This window comes from Macrotis lagotis, chromosome X (genome assembly GCF_037893015.1).
Source record: "Macrotis lagotis isolate mMagLag1 chromosome X, bilby.v1.9.chrom.fasta, whole genome shotgun sequence".
Taxonomy (NCBI): domain Eukaryota; kingdom Metazoa; phylum Chordata; class Mammalia; order Peramelemorphia; family Peramelidae; genus Macrotis; species Macrotis lagotis.
The window spans coordinates 633,288,657-633,309,804 of NC_133666.1; the positions used below are offsets into that span (position 1 = coordinate 633,288,657).

The 21,148-nt window shown below is 43.2% G+C and overlaps 1 protein-coding gene and 1 non-coding gene across 9 annotated transcripts in view; both read left to right on the forward strand.

The window, feature by feature from the left end:
• The first annotated feature begins 8,657 nt into the window (after positions 1-8,657).
• TRNAV-CAC (transfer RNA valine (anticodon CAC)) lies at positions 8,658-8,730 on the forward strand. The gene has a single exon. It is a non-coding gene; the product is annotated as a tRNA-Val (tRNA).
• Positions 8,731-9,186: 456 nt separating this feature from the next.
• The window catches only part of DPP9 (dipeptidyl peptidase 9), a 51,842-nt gene continuing 39,880 nt past the window's right edge, over positions 9,187-21,148 (forward strand). The window contains exons 1-3 of one of the 8 annotated variants that reach the window (XM_074203963.1): positions 9,187-9,324; positions 11,115-11,237; positions 13,257-13,346. In XM_074203963.1, coding sequence (XP_074060064.1) covers positions 13,291-13,346 — 56 coding nt within the window. In that variant the 5' untranslated portion in view covers positions 9,187-9,324; positions 11,115-11,237; positions 13,257-13,290. Of the gene's footprint in view, positions 9,325-9,655; positions 11,238-13,256; positions 13,347-14,163; positions 14,383-14,706; positions 19,828-21,148 lie in introns of those variants that run through there. The other 7 variants (XM_074203960.1, XM_074203962.1, XM_074203964.1 and 4 more) reach the window with 7 other exon arrangements.

A 21,148-nucleotide genomic window follows, 5' to 3' on the forward strand; every position in this document is an offset into this window, starting at 1 on the left:
CTGAAATTAGAAAGACCTGACTTCAATTTCAGTCTCATCTACTTAATAGTTGTAAAGTGATCATGGACAAGTCATGTTAATCTGTCTGCCTCATTTTCCTTATCTATAAAATGGGAATAATATTGATAATAAAATGAGAATAATATTGGAATAATATCACAAGGTTATTGTGAGATTCAAATGAAATAATATTTATAAAGTGTTTAGCACAGTTTCTGGGACATACTAGGTGCTTAATAAATACTCTCTCCCTCTCCACCTCCACCTTCCATGTGTTGAGCACTGTCTTAAAGCCTAGGGATTCAGAAGTAAAAATCAAACAGTTCCTGCCTTCAAGAAAATTACCTTATTATAGATGATAATTCCATTTTACTTTAAGGTCTGCAAAGCATTTTACATACATTCTCTTTCAGTCCTCATAATAACTCCATCTAAGTCACCATGAATCCTTTCTCTTTTACAAATGAAGAAGCTGGATCAGAGAAGACTCATCTATGATTTTTGGATTCGTCTGACAAATATTCACAGCCTTCACTTGTTACCCCACATCCTTTTGTGGACCTTCAAAACATCTTGATAGGCTAGAATACTTCATCTCATAAGGTGAAATATAAGCATTCATCTCATAAAGTGCATTATATCTGCATTCAAAAAAATCAACTTCACTAAGTAGAGCCAGGAAAACAATACACCCAATCACGACAGCGATGTAAATAGCAACCAAAAACAACTGAAAATAGATGTTTCTCGAAATGACAAAGGACTATCTTGGCCCCGAAGAAAAGCCGTGAGAAGATATCTCTGCCAGTTCCTTCATAGAAGTGGGGAGTGCATGGTTGTGGAATATTTCAAAAAGTGTCAGATTTTTAAAAAAATGTATCGATCAGTTTTGCTGATTCTTTTTTCTCATCTTTCTGGGGGGAAAAGATTCTTTGTTATAAAGGACAGTTTTCAGGGAGGAGGGAAGAGGAAAGATGCAGGAAAAAATGTAAAAACAAAAGACATCACTAAAATCTATTTATGAATTAGATTAAATGGTGTCTGATATACCTTCCAATTTTGAAATTTTATGAGTTTGTATTTAACTGAATTTCAACCTCACTAAATAAACCCTTGAGATATTCTTTTATTTAAGACCTCTTTTCTCTATGAAGCTTCATTCAATTTACTGAGCTGCCTTCCTAATTAGTCCACCCTCATTCTCCTCATTATAGTCATATAGATATCTCCCATTTCTATGATTCTTAACCTTCTTTATTCATCCTTCATCCTCTCACAGATCTGATCTTGTTCATTTAGTCCCTAGCCCTTGTTCTCCTCACTGGATCTTAATCTTTCACCGAATCCTTCAACTGAGTCCCCATTCCCACCCCTGGATCCTTTTCCCCTTATTGAACCCTGATTCCCTATTGCTGGATGTTTATTCCCTTCTCTGACCCCCCCCACTACAAACTGAATTTGTATTCACCTCACTAAGCCTCAAAACCTTCACTTTCCTTTATTCCCCATTGAACCATTATTTACTCAATGAATTTCCTTTCTCTTATCTAAGCCCCTATTGTGATTATGGTACTTCTATCAAACTCACTGTGCCCCTATATTCTTACTAATCATAACTCAATTGACTAAACTTCTATTCCAATCCAAGTCACCACCATCATTCTTTTCATTGAACCCTCATATACTCAATGAGAAGCCTATCAGATCATCAAAACCCACCCCTTCCACTGATCCCCCAATTCCACCATTATTCCACCACTCCTTATTATTCCATACCATAGAACGTTTCACTACATTACTGATCTCTGTCCTTCTTAATGAACCATCATCCCGCTCATTATTCTCCCAAATTTCCTATAACTTCTGCTGAGGCTCTGTTCCCTTATGTGTTCCCATCACCTTGGGTATGCCCTCTTATCCCCGAGTCCCCATTCCTTTCTCTATGCTATTTTCCTCTTATTCCTATTTTCCAGCTGAATTTCCATTTCCTTTACTGAGTCTTTACTCCATTCAGCTTCTTTCCCCGCACTGAGACCCTCACTGTTTTCTAGTCCTTTACCTGAATCCTCATCTTCTACAGTAGGAATTCCTAATTTTTATGTATGCATGCCATGGACTCCTTTGGCAGTCTATGTTCCCCTTCTCAGAACAATGTTTGAAAATAATTCAAAGAAATATTAAATTTCAGTTAGAGGGTGGTGAAAATAAAGATGTCATTTCTTCCATCCAAATTTAGGGACCCCTTGAATCCATTCTGGCTGTCTCCCTGGATTAGACAATTTAATGTTAATGGGCTTCTATTTTGCCCTGTCTCCTCAAATCCTTAAAAGAACCATCCAGGGAATCAATTAAAAGTTAGGGGATCAGTTGTGGATGGGGATAAAGGGTAAGGTAGAAGCTAGAAGGAAAAGGAATCAGAAAGAATGAGATCCCTGGGGGGGGGGGGGGAGGAAGGGGAGATCTTAATAGGGACTGGGCTGTGGCGGGGGGGGGGGGGGGGGGGGGAAGAGAGGGGTCCAGAGAAAAGTCAGGAAAAAAGGATAGGGTCAATGGAAGGATCTGCTTTCCAAATCTGCTCTTCTACTCCCACCTAGTGGAAGTGGGAAAATGGAGACAGACTAAAAAGCCTCTTCATTTTCTGAACCCAGGTTTTGAAGCCCAGAGGCCATTAGATTCATTACATCAAGAGCAATTCAATTTGATTCAACATTTATTAAGTGCCTGTTTGTGCTTGGTTGCTAATCCTGGGGGTACAAAGACCAAAAAAGAAGATACAAAACCAAAACCAAACTAAAATCCAACCCACTCACCCAAGAAACAGTATCTGTCCTCAACAAGCAGAGTGTATACACATACACAGATAAGTAAATGGAAAAGAATACAAAATAATTGACAGAGACACAGAGAGACAGAGGCAGAGACAGAAAAAATAGAGACAGATACACAAAGGCAGAAAGAGGGCGGGAGGGAGGAAGAGAGGAAGAGAAAAAGAAAGAGGGAGGAAGAGAGGGAGAGAGAGGGAGAGAAAGAGAATGAGAGACAGGGAGAGAGAGAGAGAGAGAGAGAGAGAGAGAGAGAGAGAGAGAGAGAGAGAGAGAGAGAATAAAGTTTAAAAATATTTATACTTAGGAGGTTGGGTGGGAAGTTCCTTCCTTCTCATTTTCCCTTTCTTGTGTGACAATTGGGGATCACAGGAGGAATTATTGGAAAGTGACTTCTCAGTAGGGAATGAATGTATCCCAAACGTGGGAGACCATCTGTGCCAAAGCACTGAGACCAGAGATGACTGTCGCATGTTGAGGAACAGTTAGCACGTCAGTTTGCATAGAATCCAGAGTGAACAAACCTCAGAACTGGCATCATGCTAAATATATAGTAGATGAGATGCTTAATAAGTGAATATTGAATTGAAATGGATTACACTTAGTTTAATGAGTTATATGAAATAAAAGGAAAGGTAGGAGGAAGTCAGATCATGGATAAATGCCCAGATGAGAAGTTTGTCTTAAAGATAATAGGAAGTCACTGCAGATTTTTGAATAAGAAGGACAGGGGTAATTTAGTTAGATCTATGTTTTGAGAATATCAGTTTGGCAACTGGGCAGAAGATGGATTGGAAAGATGAAAGACTGAAGGCTTGAAGATGAATCAGCCTCCTCAGACATTCTGTTATTCTGACATTGCTCTCTCCTTGTTGCTGGTGGGTGGTGGTGGTAGGAGGTGGTGGTGGTGGGGCTCTTTATCCATGTCCCAACCACTAATCTTGAGAGTCCCTTAAAGCTCTGTCCTAGGTGTTCTTTTCTTTTGGTTCTCTACCAGCTCATTTGGTGATCTCATCACTCCCATCTCTATGCAGATGATTCCCAGATTGATATATTTGGTGCTAGTCTCTCCTTTTGGCATCCAGATTCACAACTGTCTGACACCTAGTAGGTGCTTGTAACTGAATGAATGAATGCATGGCTCTAGGAAGTGGATAGTTCCCATTGTTGCAGATGAGGAGACTGAGGGCCAGGGAGACTGAGAACCCAGAATCCTTTATTTGGAATCTAACCGAGGACACCTTTCCCTGGATGGTGTCCTTCACTTCTCTCCTCGTCTCCTTCAAGGTCTCTGCACTCTTCTCTAGGAGGCCTTCAAGTTCGGGATACAATTCTGAGTGGGTGTGACATGATTCTGAGTGTGTGACTCAATTCTGAGTGTGTGTGAGACTCAATTCTGAGTGTAAGACATAATTCTGAGTGTGAGACACAATTCTGAGTGCGTGACACAATTCTGAGTGTGTGAGACACAATCCTGAGTGTGAGACACAATTCTGAATGTGTGTGACACAATTCTGACTGTGTGTGAGAGACACAATCTTGAGTGTGAGACACAATGCTGAGTGTGTGACACAATCCTGAGTGTGAGACACAATTCTGAATGTGTGTGACACACTTCTGAGTGTGACACAATCCTGAGTGTGAGACACAATTCTGAGTGTGACACAATTTGGAGTGTGATACAATTCTGAGTGTGTGACACAATTCTGAGTGTGAGACACAATTCTGAGTGTGTGACAAAATTCTGAGTGTGACACAATTAGAATGTGTGGCACAATTCTGAATGTGACACAATTCTGAGTGTGAGACACAATTCTGAGGGTGAGACACAATTCTGAGGGTGACACAATATGGAATGTGACACAATTCTGAGTGTGAGATACAATTCTGAGTGTGTGACACCATTCTGAGTGTGTGACACAATTCTGAGTGTGACACAATTCAGAGTGTGTGTAATACAATTCTGAGTGTGACACAATCATGAGTGTAAGACACAATTCTGAGAGTGTAACACAATTCTGAGTGTGTGTGAGAGATACAACCCTGAGTGTGAGACACAATTATGAGTGTGACACAATTCTGAGTGTGTGAGACACAATGCTGAGTGTGAGACACAATTCTGAGTGTGATACAATTCTGAGTGTGTGACACAATACTGAGTGTGAGACACAATTCTGAGTGTGACACAATTCTGAGTTTGTGTGAGAGACACAATCCTGAGAGTGAGACACAATAATGAGTGTGACACAATTCTGAGTGTGAGATACAATTCTCAGTGTGACACAATTCTGAGTGTGTGACACAATTCTGAGTGTGACACAATTCTCAGTGTGACACAATTCTGAGTGTGTGGCACAATTCTGAATGTGTGACACACTTCTGAGTGTGTGAGAGACACAATCCTGAGTGTAAGACACAATTCTGAGTGTGTGACACAATTCTGAGTGTGTGTGAGAGACACAATCATGAGTGTGACACAATTCTGAGTGTGTGAAACAATCCTGAGTGTGAGACACAATTCTGAGTGTGAGACAATTCTGAGTGGGAGACACAATTATGAGTGTGTGACACAATTCAGAATGTGAGACACAATTCTAAGTGTGACAAATTCTGAGTGTGCGTGAGAGACACAATTCTGAGTGTGAGACACAATTCTGAGTGTGACACAATTCTGAGTGTGTGAAAGACACAATGCTGAGTGTGAGACACAATTCTGAGTGGGAGACACAATTATGAGTGTGTGACACAATTCAGAATGTGAGACACAATTCTAAGTGTGACAAATTCTGAGTGTGCATGAGAGACACAATTCTGAGTGTGACACAATTCTGAGTTTGTGTGAGAGATGCAATCCTGAGTGTGAGAAACAATAATGAGTGTGACACAATTCTCGTGTATGTGAGACACAATTCTGAGTGTGACACAATTCTGAGTGTGTGACACAATCCTGAGTGTGAGATGCAATTCTGAATGTGTGACACACTTATGAGTGTGTGTGAGAGACACAACCCTGAGTGTGAGACACAATTCCGAGTGTGTGACACAGTTCTGAGTATGTGACACAATTATGAGCGTGACACAATTCTGAGTGTCACACAGTTCTGAGTGTCACAGAGTTCTGAGTGTGTGTGAGAGACACAATTCTGAGTGTGACACAATTCTAAGTTTGACACAATTCTGAGTGTGAGACACAATTCTGAGTGTGAGACACAATTCTGAGTGTGTGACACAATTCTAAGTGTGAGACACAATCTGAGTGTGAGACACAATTCTGAGTGTGAGACACAATTCTGAGTGTGTGACACAATTCTGAGTGTCACACAGTTCTGAGTGTGAGATACAATTCTTAGTGTGAGACACAATTCTGAGTGTGTGACACAATTCTGAGTGTGAGATACAATTCTTAGTGTGACAAAATTTTGAGTGTGTGACACAATCCTGAGAGAGACAAAATTCTGAGTGTGTGTGAGAGACACAATCCTGAGTGTGAGACACAATTCTGAGTGTGACACAATTCTGAGTGTGTGAGAGACACAATCCTGAGCATGAGACACAATCCTGAGTGTGACACAATTCTGCATGTGTGACACAATTCTGAGTGTGACACAATCCTGAGTGTAAGACACAATTCTGAGTGTGTGACACAATTCTAATTGTGTGTGAGAGATGCAATCATGAGTGTGAGACACAATCCTGAGTGTGAGACACAATTCTGAGTGTGAGACACAATTCTAAGTGTGACAGAATTCTTAGTGAGAGACACAATTCTGACTGTGTGACAAAATCCTGAGTGTGACACAGTTCTGAGCATGTGGCACAATTCTGCGTGTGACACAATTCTGAGTGTGACACAATTCTTATGTGTGTGACACAATATTGAGTGTGACACAATTCTGAGTGTGAGATACAATTCTCAGTGTGACACAATTCTGAGTGTGTGACACAATTCTGAGTGTGACACAATTCTCAGTGTGACACAATTCTGAGTGTGTGGTACAATTCTGAATGTGTGACACACTTCTGAGTGTGTGAGAGACACAATCCTGAGTGTGTGACACAATTCTGAGTGTGAGACACAATACTGAGTGTGATGCAATTCTGAGTGTGAGACACAATTGTGTGAGATACAATTCTGAGTGTGAGACACAATCATAAGTGTGAGATACAATTCTGAGTATGTGTGAGAGACACAATCCTGTGTGAGACACAATTCCGAGTGTGAGACACATTTCTGAGAATGTGTGAGAGGCACAATGCTGAGTGTGAGACACAATTGAGTGTGAAACAATTCTGAGTGGGTGAGACACAATTGTGAGTGTGTGAGAAACAATTCTAAGTGTGTGGAACAATTCTGAGTGTGAGACACAATTCTGAGTGTGAGACACATTCCTGAGTGTGAGATACAATCCTGAGTGTGTGACAAAATCCTGAGTGTGTGACACAATTCTGAGTGTGAGACACAATTCTGAGAGTAAGACACAATTCTGAGTGCGAGAGACACAATCCTGAGTGTGACACAATTCTGAGTGTGAGACACAATTCTGAGTGTGTGAGACACAATTCTGAGTGTGACACAATTCTGAGTGTGTGGCAAAATCCTGAGTGTGATGCAATCCTGAGTGTGACACAATTCTAAGTGTGTGACACAATTCTGAGTGTGAGACACAATCCTGAGTAAGACACAACTCTGTGTGTGTGACAAAATTCTGAGTTTGAGACACAATTCTGGGTGTGTGTGAGAGACACAATGCTGAGTGTGAGACACAATTCTGAGTGTGACACAATTCCGAGTGTGTGTTACACAATTCTGAGTGTGGCACAATTCTGTGTGTGGAACAATTCTGAGTGTGTGAGACACAATCCTGAGTGTGTGTGAGAGACACAATCCTGAGTGTGAGACACAATTTTGAGTGTGTGAGACACAATTCTGAGTGTGACACAATTCTGAGTGTGACACAATTCTGAGTGTGACACAATTAGAGCATGTCACAATTCTGCGTGTGTGACACAATCCTGAGTGTGATGCAATTCTCTGTGTGACACAATTCCGAGTGTGAGACACAATTCTGAGTGTGTGAGAGACACAATCCTGTGTGAGACACAATTCCGAGTGTGAGACACATTTCTGAGTGTGTGTGAGAGACACAATTCTGAGTGAAAAACACAATCCTGAGTGTGTGACACAATTCTGAGTGTGTGAGAAACACAATCCTGAGTGTGACACAATTCTGTGTGAGACACAATTCTGAGTGTGTGAGACACAATTCTTAGTGAGAGATGCAATTCTGAGTGTGTGTGAAGACACAATTTTGAGTGTGAGACACAATTCTGAGTGTGACACAATCCTGAGTGAGAGACACAATTCTGAGTGTGTGACACAATCCTGAGTGTGAGATACAATTCTGAGTGTGAGACACATTTCTGAGTGTGTGAGAAACACAATCCTGAGTGTGACACAATTCTGAGTGTGAGATACAATTCTGAGTATGTGTGAGACACAATCCTGTGTGAGACACAATTCCGAGTGTGAGACACATTTCTGAGTATGTGTGAGAGACACAATCCTGAGTGTGAGACACAATCCTGAGTGTGACACAATCCTGAGTGTGACACAATCCTGAGTGTGAGACACAATCCTGAGGGTGACACAATTCTCGCGTGTGCGCGTGCCCGCCCTGGGGCCCCCCTCTATGGCAGGGGTGGGGTGGGGGAGGGGCCCGCTGCCCACGTGTCCCCGGGCCGCTGCTCTTCTGCCCAGGGAAGGGGCCCAGCCGGCCCAGTGGAAGCCCCGGGCCTCTCCATCTCTAGGACTTTACAGACACTCTTCTAACGCCGGTTTCCGTAGTGTAGCGGTTATCACGTTCGCCTCACACGCGAAAGGTCCTCGGTTCGATCCCGGGCGGAAACACCTCTCTTTTTGGGGTGGGGCGGTTAGACTGGGAGAGAAGTCGGGGTCTCACTTTTAAACTAGGCTTTTCCTTTCTGTTCACGTGACTTTCGTAAATAAACACGAGGACCAGGAATTCTATTCCTCTCTATTTTACTTCAAATCAGGAGGATTCGAACCCGGCCCATCCATTTGAAAGGCAGCTCGAAGGGCCACTAGACAGACAGAACGCCCCGGAACGGCCCTCCCATCGGCTCCGGAGGGAGGGCGTCTTCCTGTCTCTCGCTGGGGATCGCCCAATCAGAGCCTTCCTCTTGCCCTCTAACTCCTCCCCTTGATGTCATTGGTCCCATCCGGGCGGTTGTGCGCTCCGCCCTCCCTCCCTCCGGCGCCCATGCCCCCGCCTCGGAGGATCTGCTTCCGGGGGAAAGGTCCGGAGCCGCCGGGTTTCCCCGTGTCCGCCAGCTTCCCCTCTCCGCCCTCCGCGGCCGTTTCCGGGGCCGCTCGCCGGGGCCATGAAGCCGCGGGTGTGAGCGACGAGCCGTCAGGCCTCCCCCCCCCAGCCCCAGCCGGAGCCCGATCTCGAACCCGAGACCCCGACCCCGCCCCGCCGCGGTGAGGAGCTGCCCCGCCCCGCCCCGCCTCCCCCTTCCCCTTCCCGCCCGGCCCGCCCCGGCCTCCCCGCGGGAGTGTCCGCGCGCCCTTCCACGAGGGGCCCCGCTCCGCGCGGGCATCCCGGTTGCGCGGCCCCCCGCCCCTCCCCGAGTGGGGGTGACCCTCGGAGTCACCCGGGACGGGCGCCCCCGGACCCCCCGGGGGAGACTCTCCCGGCGGCTGACAGATCCTCCCCGCGCGTGCCCCCGGGGGCTGTGGGAGGGGGCAGAGCCCGCCCCCGGCCGCCTGGCTGGGAGAGGCTTGGCACTCGGCCCCCTGGGCCTCCCCCCGGTGCCCCTTCCCCAGGGACCGGCCTTCCCCTCCCTTTCTCCCTCTCGTGCCCACTCTTTTCCCAGGGCCCTTGAGCTTTCCCTGCTCCCGCCTCGGGATTCCATCGGCTTGTGGGACTCTGGACGAGTCACCTCACCCACTCCCGCCCCAGCTTGTTTCCACCCCAAAACAGGGGTAAAAGGAGCTCTTGCCTCACAGGATTGTTTTGAAGATCAAATGAGATAAAGAGCTCTATGAGTGGCAGTTGTTGTTGGCACCGTCTCATCCACCACCTTCTCGGACCTGGACGGCACCTGTGAAGTCTTCTTGCCCTTCTCTTCCCCAGCTTCCTCCTCCCTTCAGTTGTTGAGGTCCTCCCGATGGGATCTTCAGTTCAGTAACCCTCCCCGGGCATAGCCGGGAGGGAGCAGATTCTTTCTTAATCCTCTCCAACACATCTAGTCTTCATCGTCTCTCTTCCATAGTTAAAAAAGGATTAGAGGGGCAACATAATGGAAAAAGCAAAGTTGTTGCCCAGTTGTGGTTTTCTTGGTAAAGATGTTGGAAAGGTTTGCCATTTCCTTCTCCATTCACAAGGAGGAGACTGAGGGAAACAGGGTTAGGTGACTTCTATAGCTAATAAAAGTCTGAGGCCAGATTTGGACTCAGGAAGATAAGTCTTCCTTACTCTAGGCTCAGCACTCTAATCACTGATGTCCTAGATAACAACAGTTAAGGAGAGGAGCAATACAGTATAACAGAAAAAAAAAAAACACTTGCTCTGAATCCAAAAGTTGTTCTTTAGTTGTCTCTGACTTTTGGGGTTTTCTAGGCAAAGATACTGGATTAGTTGTGGTTTCCTTCTCCAGATCATTTTTTAGATGAAGAACTAAGGCAAACAGGTTAGACTCACAGCCAATAAATGTGCGAGGCCAGATTTGAACTCATGATGATGAGTCTTCTTACTCCAGGCTCATCATTCTATCTACTGTGTCATCTAGCTTCCCCAGATGTTCAGTACCTGAGTTCAAATCCTGCCTTGGGTTCTTAAGTCACATATGACCTCGAACTTAACTTACTTGGGCCTCAGAATTCCCCATTTGTATAGATAGCTTCTGGGGTCCCTTCCAACTCTAGATCTATGATCCTATTATGATGTTATCATTTAGAGCTTAGAAAGGTCCAATCTCTTTATTTTATAAAGAAACTGCACCTTCAAGTTCTAGATGGGAGGGCCACTTGTCTATTCTTAGTTGTTCTAGGATTTTCATCTTTTCTATCCCCCAGCATCTCTTTGCTGGCTCTGGTGGTCCCAGCCAGCCTTCTGCCTCCGAAGATTAGGGATGGTACTTCCTTGGTTCTGCTGGTTATAAATTTCTTACTTGGACTATGGAGGAGACAAGAGTAAATTTGCTTTTTTAGGAGCTGTGACTAAAGTTTAAATGTCACAAGTCTTTTTTTTATTTTGTTGTTTGAAGTAGATTGTTTAAACTCCCAAGTGACTTCTGGGCAAATCAAGACAGCTGAAAGTATCATCTCCAAGTTGAACTGGAGGGAAGGGCTGTGATCCAAAAGTACTACTCAGAGCTGGAGGAATTTTTCAGGTGGGAAGGAACACATGAAGCTCCAGGAATACTGAGAATTTTTTTTTGGGGGGGGGAGATCAGATAGCCCAGTTATTGACAGATTTATTTAATCCAAGTCAGGGGCCCCTGGCTATAGCTGGAATAGAAACTAACTGAATGGTTTAGAACACATTTTGGGAACCTTTTTTTCTGCCAAGGGCCATTTGGATTGTTATAACATCATTCTCCAGCTATATTTGGTCAAACATTTCATTAATTCACCCCTTAAAAGCTACTACATTATTGGATTTTGAGTTCCTGCCCACGTGCCCCTGCTTTGGAAGGGCATTTGTGTTATAATTAGGGGCTCAATGCTAGAGACGTTTGCATATGAAATCTCTGCTTCATTGACTCCTTTGGATGATTTGGGAATGGTTCATATGATTTAAAACTGGAAGTCTCTTCCTTCCCAGGTTATCAGTTGTGTACTTTTCTATACCAAATGAGATAGAGTATGTAAAATGTTTTGTAAACCTAGAAGCACTACATAGAGTTATCATTAATATTATTATTGTAAGTTTCATGAGAACAGAGACTGCTTTTCATTCTGGCATTTCACCTCCAGAACCTTGCATATCAGTGCTTACTTGAATTGAAAGGAAACTTTATAAAGATCTTTAAAAAAAAATTGACCAAAGACTATTACCTTTAATTTAGGGGAAAAAAAACCTGTTATCTTATGTAATTTTGCTATCTCTTATACTTTTTTTTCTTCCTTGAGGATATGATTTCTCTCTTGTCACATTCAACTTAGATCGGTGCATACCATGGAAACAATGTAAAGACTAACAGACTGCCTTCTGTGGGGGTTGGGGAGAGGGAAGCAAGATTAGGGGGAAAATTGTAAAATTCAAAATAAATAAAATCTTTCTAAATGGCAAAAAAAAAACCCCAAACCCAACTAAGGCCCAGAAAGACTGTGATTTTCCCAGGTTTATGCACCTAGTAAGCAGCAGCAGATTGTGGGTACAATCATTTTTAATCATGGCTGACTCTTGGTGACTCTAGGGTTTTCTCCATCTCCAGCTTTTTGAGGAACTGAGACAAACAGGGTTAAATGACTTACTCAGGATCACACACATAGTGTCTGAGACCAGATCTGAACTCAGGAAGAAGAATCTTCCTGATTTTAGACCCAGAACTCTTTATCTACCCAGAAAAGCCAGGACTCAAACTCCCAAGTACTTTGACCCCAGTTCATTGCTAGGTCCATCTCTCTACTCTTAATTCCTTTGAGTGAGAAGGATTATTATATGAAAGCAGAATATTAAAGGAGCAATCTTGTTTATCCTTTCCTTTGAACTTCTGCTTCCTGGACATCTGAGTGTATACTGTGTTAGGTTCCATGGTTAAAAGGGAAGGGGACTGTCCTCTGATCTCACCATAGATCTGTCCCCCTGGACTTCTGGCACTAGGACCAGTGAGGACAAGTTCCAGAGAGGACAGTTTTAACTTGCATAAGGGAAAACTTCATAACAAAGAAAACTGCCCCCAAATTAGCTGGGTTGCCTCAGGAGGTGGTGATTTCTCCCTCCTCAGAACTCTCCAGAGGCTGAACTGCCACTTGTGGAAACTGTTGCAAAGGTGATTTCACAGGTTGGACAAGGAGCTTTCTGGGGTCTTTTCTTGGTTTCAGAAATGCTAAACCCTTTAATACAATGGTCTTGTGACAATGGAGTGATATCCTTTGTTTTGATTCTCCTTTACATCAAGCAGCTTTATCCCAAAAAAGGACTATTCACTTACTTCTACCCCAGAGTCATGTGAGGCTAGGAAACTGCACAGAGAAAAGATACTTATTTTCTGCCTGGTGTCCTTATTTTGGCAGTTTTATAGTGTTTCAGGCTTAGAATCTGAAAAGTCTTTCAGAGTTGCATTGGCTCTGAGATTGGCCTGAATAGCCCAAAATGAGCTCCTAAAGACCAAAGACGTGGAGGAGCTCTTGCTGCCAGTCCTGGCTTTGTCATCTCCCTGACATCTGGCCCCTTTATTTTCTAGGTTCCCTTCCTACCAGAAGCTTGCTGAGTAGTTAATGCGGAAGGTAAAGAGGTTGCGCCTGGAAAGCAAGACCACCGAAAGTTGGAGAAGGTAACTTGCCCTTTTTTCTGTGAATGTTACTGATTGTCAAAACTGGGAGGGATTTGGGGAGCCTTCTTATTCTTACCCCTCTCCCCTGTTGTACAGATGAGGAAACTGAGATTTCCCCTCCCCCTCAGTCAGAAATGGGTCTTCTGATTCCTGGCACTGAGTTTCTTACTACTAGATCAGATGGAAAAAATATCACATTATACCCAAGGGTTGGAGGCAGCAGAGTAAAAAAGAGAGAAAGAGGCCAGCAGGGCATGCCCTTGGTTCCCTGCCTTGCTGCTCCGTTGGCCTAGTTCTACTCAAATGAGGGAAGGTAGATGGCCTCGAAGGTCCTACCAGGCCTCAATTTATGTGTCTGTCTGTGTTCCTGTGATTCTTCCCTGGACCAGCCCAAGGATCTTGTAACAAGGACTGTTCCATTTTTTTGTTTGCATCTCTGGCACCTAGGAAGGCTAAAGAATGTGAACTGAATCACACCTTGGTGAGGAAAGTTAGTTATTGATCACTAGCTTCCATCAGATTGGTCTAGAAGTTTGTATGCCAATTGCAATTCAGTTCAATAAATATTTATGATGTATGGTGTATAAGGCACAATGTATAGAGTATATTATACATTTGAGGTGGGGTGCTGAGGCTGCCTTTGGAACATTCTAGAATTCAGATTCTTAGCACCGCTCAACCATGGAGCTCTTGTCTAAGTGCCCAAAAGCTTTTGCAGTTCTCCTTCTCTGTGAAACTTTTGGCACTGGTCATAGGCTGCAAACAAGAGCTAGGAGAAAACTTAAAGGTCATATAATCCAATTACTTCATTTTTCAGGTGAGGAAACTGAAATGTTGAGTGGGAAAAGGACAGAAGCAGGATTCAAACCCAGACCTGACTCCAAACCTTTCAGACTTTCCATTACATTACACTACTGTGGTGTCAATGCAAATATTGGCCAGTTCTTGATCGAGATCTGGGAGAATCTTGCTGTTTTTACATCACTGAACCCCATCTGCAAGTTCATTTGGAAGTAGGGGAGGAGGGAGAGACTTGGTACGTAATATGTGGGGAGCCTTTCCCAGCCTCATTCCATTGCTATAGCTGAAAGGAATGGTTTGAGGAAAAAGAAAAACTGAGAGCTAGCACTACTTAATAGATAGCAAGACTGGTCACAAAGTCAAGAAGACCTGGGTTCAAAGCTTGCCCTTGATACTCATTGGCTTAGTCAGTGCCAGGCAATTTTCTAAGGCAGTTTTCTAATTTTCTAAGATAGTTGCAGAGCAGAATCAATCTTCACTGGCCAAAGGAGTTTTATTACCAGGAGTTCCTTCCCCTTTCCAAAAAAATCACAATTCTGGTCCTTAAAAAAATGAAAAGATTATCTGTATCTATATCTGTCTTTACATATATGTGTGTGTACACATATATGTGTGTATATATTCTAGACATATATGTAACATACACACACAAAATAACAGTAATATTGTAGAATGGTCAGCTGTGAATGACTTGCCATTTCTTAGCAATGCTGTGACCCAAGACAGTTGTGAAAGATTTATGATAAAATATTATCTAGTTGCTTGATGTAAAGATTGGATGGGTTTCTGGTATAGATACCTTTGTGGGATTGGGTCAGCCAGGAATGTTGATTGGTCTGTTCTTAATTTATATGCTTTATGTATCATTATTATAGGCTAAAAATGATTTTCTGAAGACTAAATTATGTGGAATGAGTTGAAAAACAGTTTTTTTTGATAGGGATAAAGTAAAGATTCTCCTAGAGTTGCTTGGCCCATCCTGGGCCTAGGGGGAATCTGTAGCAATGAACCTTTGTTCCTAGGAGTCTCCTTTTGGCATTCCTTGGTCAGATACCCTCCTCCTTCCAAACATCCCAAGCAAGGCACACCCCTTCTAGAATTCTGAGACTGAATAATACCTTCACACCCAGGAAGATAATGAATGACCTACTGGACTTCTCTCTCTCTCTCTCTCTCTCTCTCTCTCTCTCTCTCTCCTTTCTTCTCTTTATTGAACGTTCAGTGGATTTTAGCCAAGGATAATAATCTATACTTCTTAGTTCACATACCTGACTCACCTTTGTTCTCTAAAAGGAAGTTCTGGAAGTTGAGTGGATGCTCAAATAGGTGAAGGTTGAATTATTAAAGGACCCAGGTAGACTGAGGCCACTGAAATCTGACATGGCCTTGGAATTTACTTTCTTGAATAGTGTGTTTGTTTGATATCACCCTCTTTGAAGTGGCTTCCCTGATTGACTTAGAGAATGTGTAGGTGGAATTGTACATCAGTTTGCCCGGAATCTTTTTGAATTTCTCAAGCTGTGCAAACTCTCTGAATTATGAGCTGAAGGAGGCTTCATGGGGATGGGCGTGGAGAGAAGCTATTATAGACCTGTTCTTAAAGGTACAGATGTTCACTCACCTTACCAGCTTCATGCTGTTTTCTCAGTAGGTGGTGGTTAACTTTAAAAAAAAAATTTCTTTTGCCTTTTGGAAGGCAAGGAATATATGCCTTGCCAGACCACCCCCTGCCTGGATGAGAGAGTGGGGCTGGCTGCCTGGGACATCTGGCATCATCTTTGAAGGTTCCTGGAAGTTTTTGCCAGATGTCTCATCACATTCTTCGTTGTCTTCTTGACTGTGGTTTCATTCCATGTTCCATCTGCAGGCATCTAAGTCAAAAGTATTTTCTTTCTTTTTGTTTCAAATGCTTGAGCTTGTAGCTTTTTAGTTGATGTGTTTAGAAGATGGGCAACTAGGCTTGGTTATTGAGGGTCTGTGATGTTTTTCCTTCTATATTTATGACTGAAATTGGGGCCAGATGGGCTGTAGAGGGCTAATTCTTGAAGAATATCACAACCCATCTAGAAGTGGAGGGTAAGCCTGGAGTAGCCAGATGATTTAGCACTTCTAGATGCATGTGCCAGGACAGTATGCTATGATCGGAAGAGTATTGTATTTGTAGACCCAAGGCATGAGTTCAAGCCTTGGTTCTGCTGCTCACTACCTAAATGGCACCTTGGGCAAACATTTTACTTTGGGGCCTTGGTTTCCTCATCTGTAGAATCAGACAAACTGATCCCTAGGGGCCCTTCCAGTTTCAACTTTTCCTGTATTTCCTCTTTCTGAAGCTGTTGCCAAAACAGTGGAATGAAAAGTGGGAATAAGATCAGAAACTTTTCCTGATTTCTGCTTTAATCCTATGTCTGTGGTAGAGGCAGATAAGAAATCATCTCTTCTTGGACATTTCCATGTGTTTTTACCTCTAGGATTAAATATAGATTTCTCTGGGCATTTAAAACTCTTTACAACCTGTCACCAAACTACCTTTCCAACCTTACAAATGATCTCACATATTCTTTGATCCAGGCAGTTTGGCCTCTTGCTTTTCTTCACAATGTTGTTCCATCTTTCACCTCTGGGCTTTATACCGACCTTCTCCCTCTGCCTCTTAGAATCCTTCATTTCCCTCAAGCTCATGGACTACCATTCTGAGAAGCCTTTCTCGACCTCCCCTCCTCCCCCCAGGTATCACTGTTCCGAAACAATGTTTTACGTACGTACCTGTTTACATGCTGTGCCCTCACCTCTATCTCTTGGCTTTTTGGACTTCCTTCAAGTCCCTTTTACAGCTAGCTTTTCCCAGGTCACATTAGTGCATGCAGCTTTCCTCTCTTTAACCTGTCTGGAGCTTGCTGGTACTTATTTGCTTACTTGTCACTTCCCCCCATTAGATTGGGAGCTTTTGAGGACAGGGCCTGGTACCCACAGGTGTGGAATGTTGTTTGTCCTTTGTTCTTAAAGAGGACCATGGCCTCAGGGAGGTGATGACATGACCTACATATATAAATAGGAATGAGTGGGGGGGGGCGGTGTAAAGATACCAATCTAGCTCTCTCCTTTTCAGCTATCTGGGTTGGTGGTCAGATACATCAAGACAACTGGAGAGTGCCCTGAGTGTCTAATAACTGTTTGTATCCTTGGGATCAGGAGCTTTTTTATTTTATATTTGTACCCCCCAGGCCTATAGGAGACACTTGGAATGCTTGTGGTTTTGAGTTGGATTTCCCTGCTCTGGACTGCATTTCCACCTCTGCAAACTAGAGACAGCAATTCCTGCTTTGTAGAGCTTTTGGGGTTGTTATGAGATAATGTTTATGAAAGTGCTCCAGGATCATAGAGCTTTGTACAAATGTGACATAGGATTTTTAAATACTTGATCAGTAAAATAGGATGTCAGCATCAGTGAGAGATCCTTCCTTTCTTCCCCCCTGCTCCATCCCCCTTTAGAAAATGGAAGCTGAGAAGAGACCCAAAGTAGGGCTATGCAGCAGACATGGAAGCTTATTTACAGAATGGAACCAGCATAGCAGTCCAGGTGATGTTGCTTTCTAATTCTGACTCTGGATTGGTTACCTAAGCTTTCCTAGTCTCAGTTTCCAGAGATTGAACAGATTGGAATCCAGACTTCCTTCTAGTCCTGGATCTATGATCCTATAATCCAAAGACCTATGCAAAGAAATGGATATTGTCAGTGTGGTATAGTGTAAAGAATATGGAATTTTAAAATCTGAGGCCTTAGATTCAAATTCCAGCATTGCTATTTTCTTTTTCTTTTTTTTTAGTTTTGTTTTTTTTGCAAGGCAATGGGGTTAAGTGGCTTGCCCAAGGCCGTGCAGCTAGGTAATTATTAAGTGTCTGAGGCCGCATTTGAACACAGGTACTCCTGATTCCAGGGCTGGTGCTCTATCCACTGTGCCACCTAGCCACCCTCAGCGTTGCTATTTTCAGTTCAATTTAACAGACATTCTCTGACCATTCTCAAGCACTCTCGTGGGCTCTGAACATAGATATAAAGACTTACATGAAATACTCTGCTGTTAAGGAGCTCTTGTATTTTTGAGGGGACAGTGGTGGAGAGGAGGCTATCAGTGTATGTGTATAAACAGAATTGAGGAGGAAGCATTGATAACCTGGGGGGAAGAGTGAGAGAAGGTTTCATGGAGCCTTCAGGTTGCACTTGATCTAAATCCTAGACATTCTGAGAAGTAGAGACAAAAAGAGAATATGTGACAAATTTTAGGAATGTCTTGAGCAGATGGAAGTTCAAATTTGAGAAACAGTGTCATCTAGCTTGACTGAAACACATTGAGTTCATGAAGAATGGTATGAATTATAGTTGGAAAGGTAGTGGGAACCAGGTTGGGAAAAGACTTTTAAATGCCAGACCAAAGCATCTACTAGCCTTAGGAGATAGATTTTAAAGATTTTTGAAAAGAGAGTAACATGGTCAGACCTGTGCTTTAGGAAGATTATTGTGGCCTTTTGGAGTATTGACTGAAGAAAGGAGAGACTGTAAACAGGGATGCCAATTGTAAGGCAGTAACAGTAGTCTAAGACAGAGATGATGAAGGCCTGAACTAATTTGACATTTATAAGTCTTATTTGTAAGTGTATATTTTGTGTATCCTCATTTTCCAGAAGAACAAATTGAGGCTCAAAGAGGTTAAATGAGTTACAGTTAGAAGTCAGAAGTGGGATTTGAACCTCTTTTTTCCTAACTTTAAGACTAGCATGATGTCCACTTATTCAATACTGTTTTGCTAGGGTGGTAGCTACGTGAATGGAGAGACAGAAACATGGGAGAGATGCCATAGGGATAAAATTAATAAGTTTTGGCAGCTGATCAGGTTTGGGAGGTGAGGGAAAGGGGAGGATCTAGTTCACAAAACTATGTAACTAAAGGATGTTGGTATACTGAAGATAAGGAATTTCAGAGGAGGAGTGGATTGGATGGGATTTGGAGGGGATGGTGGGTTTCATTTTGGATGTGTTAAGCTTGGAAAAGTTATCCAGAAGGTGTAGGTGTAGGAGGTGTGTCTGCAGGTCTGTGTCTAGATATTTGGAAGTCTTCTTCATGAAGAAGTTATTTGAACCCATGAGTGCTGAAGAAATCTGTAACAGGAGGGTATAGAATGAGAAAAGAATGCCCAGGGCAGAACTCTGCAGTTCTCTAGCCAGTGGGGGTGTGGGAAGCAAGTGATGAATAACCTTGTGCTGGGACTCTAAGATTGGATAATCAGACTGACAGTAGGCGGAGGCACCTGGAGAATAATGTCATGGTATCCAGGAGGGAGGGAGGGTAGTCAGCAATGTCAGAAGCTGCAGAGGATTGAGAAAAGTCCTCTGGATTTAGCAGTTGAGACTTTTGGGAACCTTGAGGGAAACTGTTTCAGGTGAGTGGTGGGGTTGGAAACAGAGATTGTAAGGAATTGAGAGCTGAACGGATGTTTGGAGGTGATGGTAGCAGGTGCAGACCATAATGTCAGAGTTGCAGCCTGCCTGTCCAATCCAGACTATGCAACACATCCATCTTATATCCCACAGCTTTTAGCAGCATGGATCTTGGAACAGCAAAGGATGGGAATGAGAAGAGTAGGAGAACAGGAGAAGAGACCATTTTAAGAATTAAGGACTTTTGGTAATACAATTTACATATTGTTAAAAATTGACTGGTTAGGAAATGTTAGACAAATAATCGTCTAGCCTCTGCTTGAACTAACTCTTCTGGTAATGAGAAACTCATAGCCTAATGAGAGCAGTTGTGAGTGTTCAGACAAGTTTCCCTTTAAATAGGAAACACTTCCTTGTATATTTAAGTCAAGGCTCTTGCAAATGGAAGTTACAAAAAATTAAATGAAGCAGTGATCAGCATAGGTCTGCTTCTTATTTCTCTTAAAAAACCTTTTACCCCTATCTTGCCAGGCAGGTAATAGCAGTCAACAAGGTCATGGTGATGTATGCTTTCCCAGCTCCAAATGTTCTTCCCTGCAAATGAACAATGACTTCAGTAATAGAAGCTTTTCTCCCAGAGGAACTGAAAAATCCAAGGTCTGCTCTCAAAGCAACTAGCAGGCCTCTGATACATTAGTTGCAGGTAGAGGAAAGAGTCTGGCTAAGATTACTTTCATATGTCCCTGTGCTCTCACTGAACTGCAGAGAACCTTCCAGGACTCTGCTTAGTATGTTAAGTCATAGAATTCAGAATTGAGCTGTGACCTCCATATCTTTGACACCTTGCAGGTGACACCTCACCCTGTAAAAAGTAACCCTGGTAGCTCTCTGTAGGTGTTTAAGATTACAGGAGAATGTACAGTAAGAGCTAGTAAATCAGGATGAGGCAGTAATGCAGCATGCTGTTGCTTCATTGGATGCCCTACTCTTCCTCCCACTTAGGGGAGCAGCTCTGGCTCACAGGTACCCTGTGGTTAGCTTTTCACTCTGCTGCTTCCACTAGGTTTGACCACGACACACCCCCTGGAGAAGAAAGCATCTTCTTTCTCTTCATCCTTACCCAACTCAGTCAATGTACTGCCGCCCTGGGTAGACAAATATTTGTTTAAAAGTCAGTCTAAGCACTTCTATAAATGTCCCTGTTTACCAGAACTCATATCTAGGAGCCTTAGGAGCAATTCCAGAGAAGCATATTTTTGGTTGAGTATAAGAAAAAATAGCCTAACAACAAAAGCTCCTAGAAAATGAACTGAGCTATTTTGTATGGGTGGGAGATGTTCATGCAGAGGCTGGATGCCCTTTTGGTCATGGAGGTGATAAAGGCTCGAGAGACTAGCTGAGCCAGATTTCAAGGGTCTTTTCCACTCTAAGATTTTTTTAAGGTTTTTTTTTAGGTTTTTGCAAGGCAAATGGGGTTAAGTGGCTTGCCCAAGGCCACACAGCTAGGTAATTATTAAGTGTCTGAGACCGGCTTTGAACCCAGGTACTCCTGACTCCAGGGCCGGTGC